A 1,455-nucleotide genomic window follows, 5' to 3' on the forward strand; every position below is an offset into this window, starting at 1 on the left:
GTGTTGAAACTCTTCAGCAATATAGCGGTGCTTTATTTTGTTGAACCACATCAACCGTCAATAAAGTTTGCAAAGTATTGTATTCCTCAGTAGGTTCAGGTAAAGTTGTTCTAAAATTGCTGAATGGTCTTTCCCCCCGGTTCTTTTTTTTTTTTTTCTTTTTTTTTTTTTTACCTGGTATTGATGTACAGGCTGTATCCCATTGGATGCAGAAGGTCTGTGTCTTTCTACGTCCCCTCAGATTGTCTTCATTTTCTTTCCATTCCAGTACAACTGCACTGACTGCAAGAAGAGCTTCTGCTCTCTGTGCTCCGTGGTCCAGGAGAACCTACGCGTTTGTACCACCTGCCATCTGCTGAAGGCCACAGCGTTCCACCGGCCGCGGCTCATGCGCCTACGAGTGAGGGACCTGCGTCAGTACCTGATGCTGCGCAACATCTCCACTGACACCTGCAGGGAAAAGGACGACCTGGTCGATCTGGTTCTTTGTCATCGGGGCATCGAGGAGGATGACGAAGATGATGGGGAGGAGGAGGAGGAGGAGGAAGAAGAGGATGAGGAGGATATGGAGGACCCTAACACGGCCAGCCTCCTCTTTCATACCCATCGGGCATCAGCCGCTTTCAATGAACAACCTGCCTCTGAGCGGCCTGCTGCCTCTCAGGAGGAATCCCACAGCAGGAGCGAAAGCTCCGACACCAGCCAGGTTAGAATCAGTGAAGCTCCTCATATTATTCCAGCTCTATCACATTATGATCTTTACAACTGGTTATGGTAATGGAAAAGCTTGGAAACTGACATTGAAAGTACTTGAGTTTCACCACTAAAAAGGTGTTTGAACCCAGTATATTTTATATGCAATTAATTTGCCTGCTCTAGATTCAATATTGATGTATGAAATCATTCCGACATCAGCCAAACAATCTAAGCAAGCTGATAAAAAGACTTCTTCTATTTAAAGTTTAATAAACAGTTGGTTAATAATAGATGGGTGAGTTGTTCTAATTTTCTGTTTGAGTAATATCACTTGATTAAGCCTTTTCTATTACGCCACGCTAAAAATCAGTGATAGAGTAATTCGTGCAGATATAGTATCGGGTCGTATCAGCTGCAGTGGCGTCATGACAACATAATGTTTTTATAAGGACACACGTAATAAAAAAGACAGGACTATGTATGGCTCCAGTGGCAGTTCCAGACCAAATGTACCAGGGGGTCAGAAGGGGACCATCGTGTTTTCATGGGGGAAACAGAAAAGCATGAAATAAAAAACAGAGCAAAGGATTCAAATATATTAAGATAGCTGCATGAAGTGACATTTTATTCAATTAGGTTCAATGAAAGTTCTATGTCTTATTAGGTCAATATATATTCAGAATTTAGGAATTTTACATATTTTTGAGTTGATGTAAGTTTAGGGCTGCAACTAACGATTATTTTAAAAATCGATGAATC

The 1,455-nt window shown here is 41.9% G+C and overlaps 1 protein-coding gene across 3 annotated transcripts in view; it reads left to right on the top strand.

Moving 5' to 3' along the window:
- The window catches only part of LOC107092768 (E3 ubiquitin-protein ligase RNF34-like), a 10,715-nt gene that overhangs the window by 2,459 nt on the left and 6,801 nt on the right, over positions 1–1,455 (top strand). For all 3 annotated transcript variants that reach the window (XM_015387418.1, XM_015387416.1, XM_015387419.1), the window contains one exon: positions 269–706. In XM_015387418.1, the coding sequence (XP_015242904.1) occupies positions 269–706 (438 nt within the window). The remainder of the gene's footprint in view (positions 1–268; positions 707–1,455) is intronic.

This window comes from Cyprinodon variegatus, unplaced genomic scaffold (genome assembly GCF_000732505.1).
Source record: "Cyprinodon variegatus isolate N-32 unplaced genomic scaffold, C_variegatus-1.0 Scaffold393, whole genome shotgun sequence".
Taxonomy (NCBI): Eukaryota; Metazoa; Chordata; class Actinopteri; order Cyprinodontiformes; family Cyprinodontidae; genus Cyprinodon; species Cyprinodon variegatus.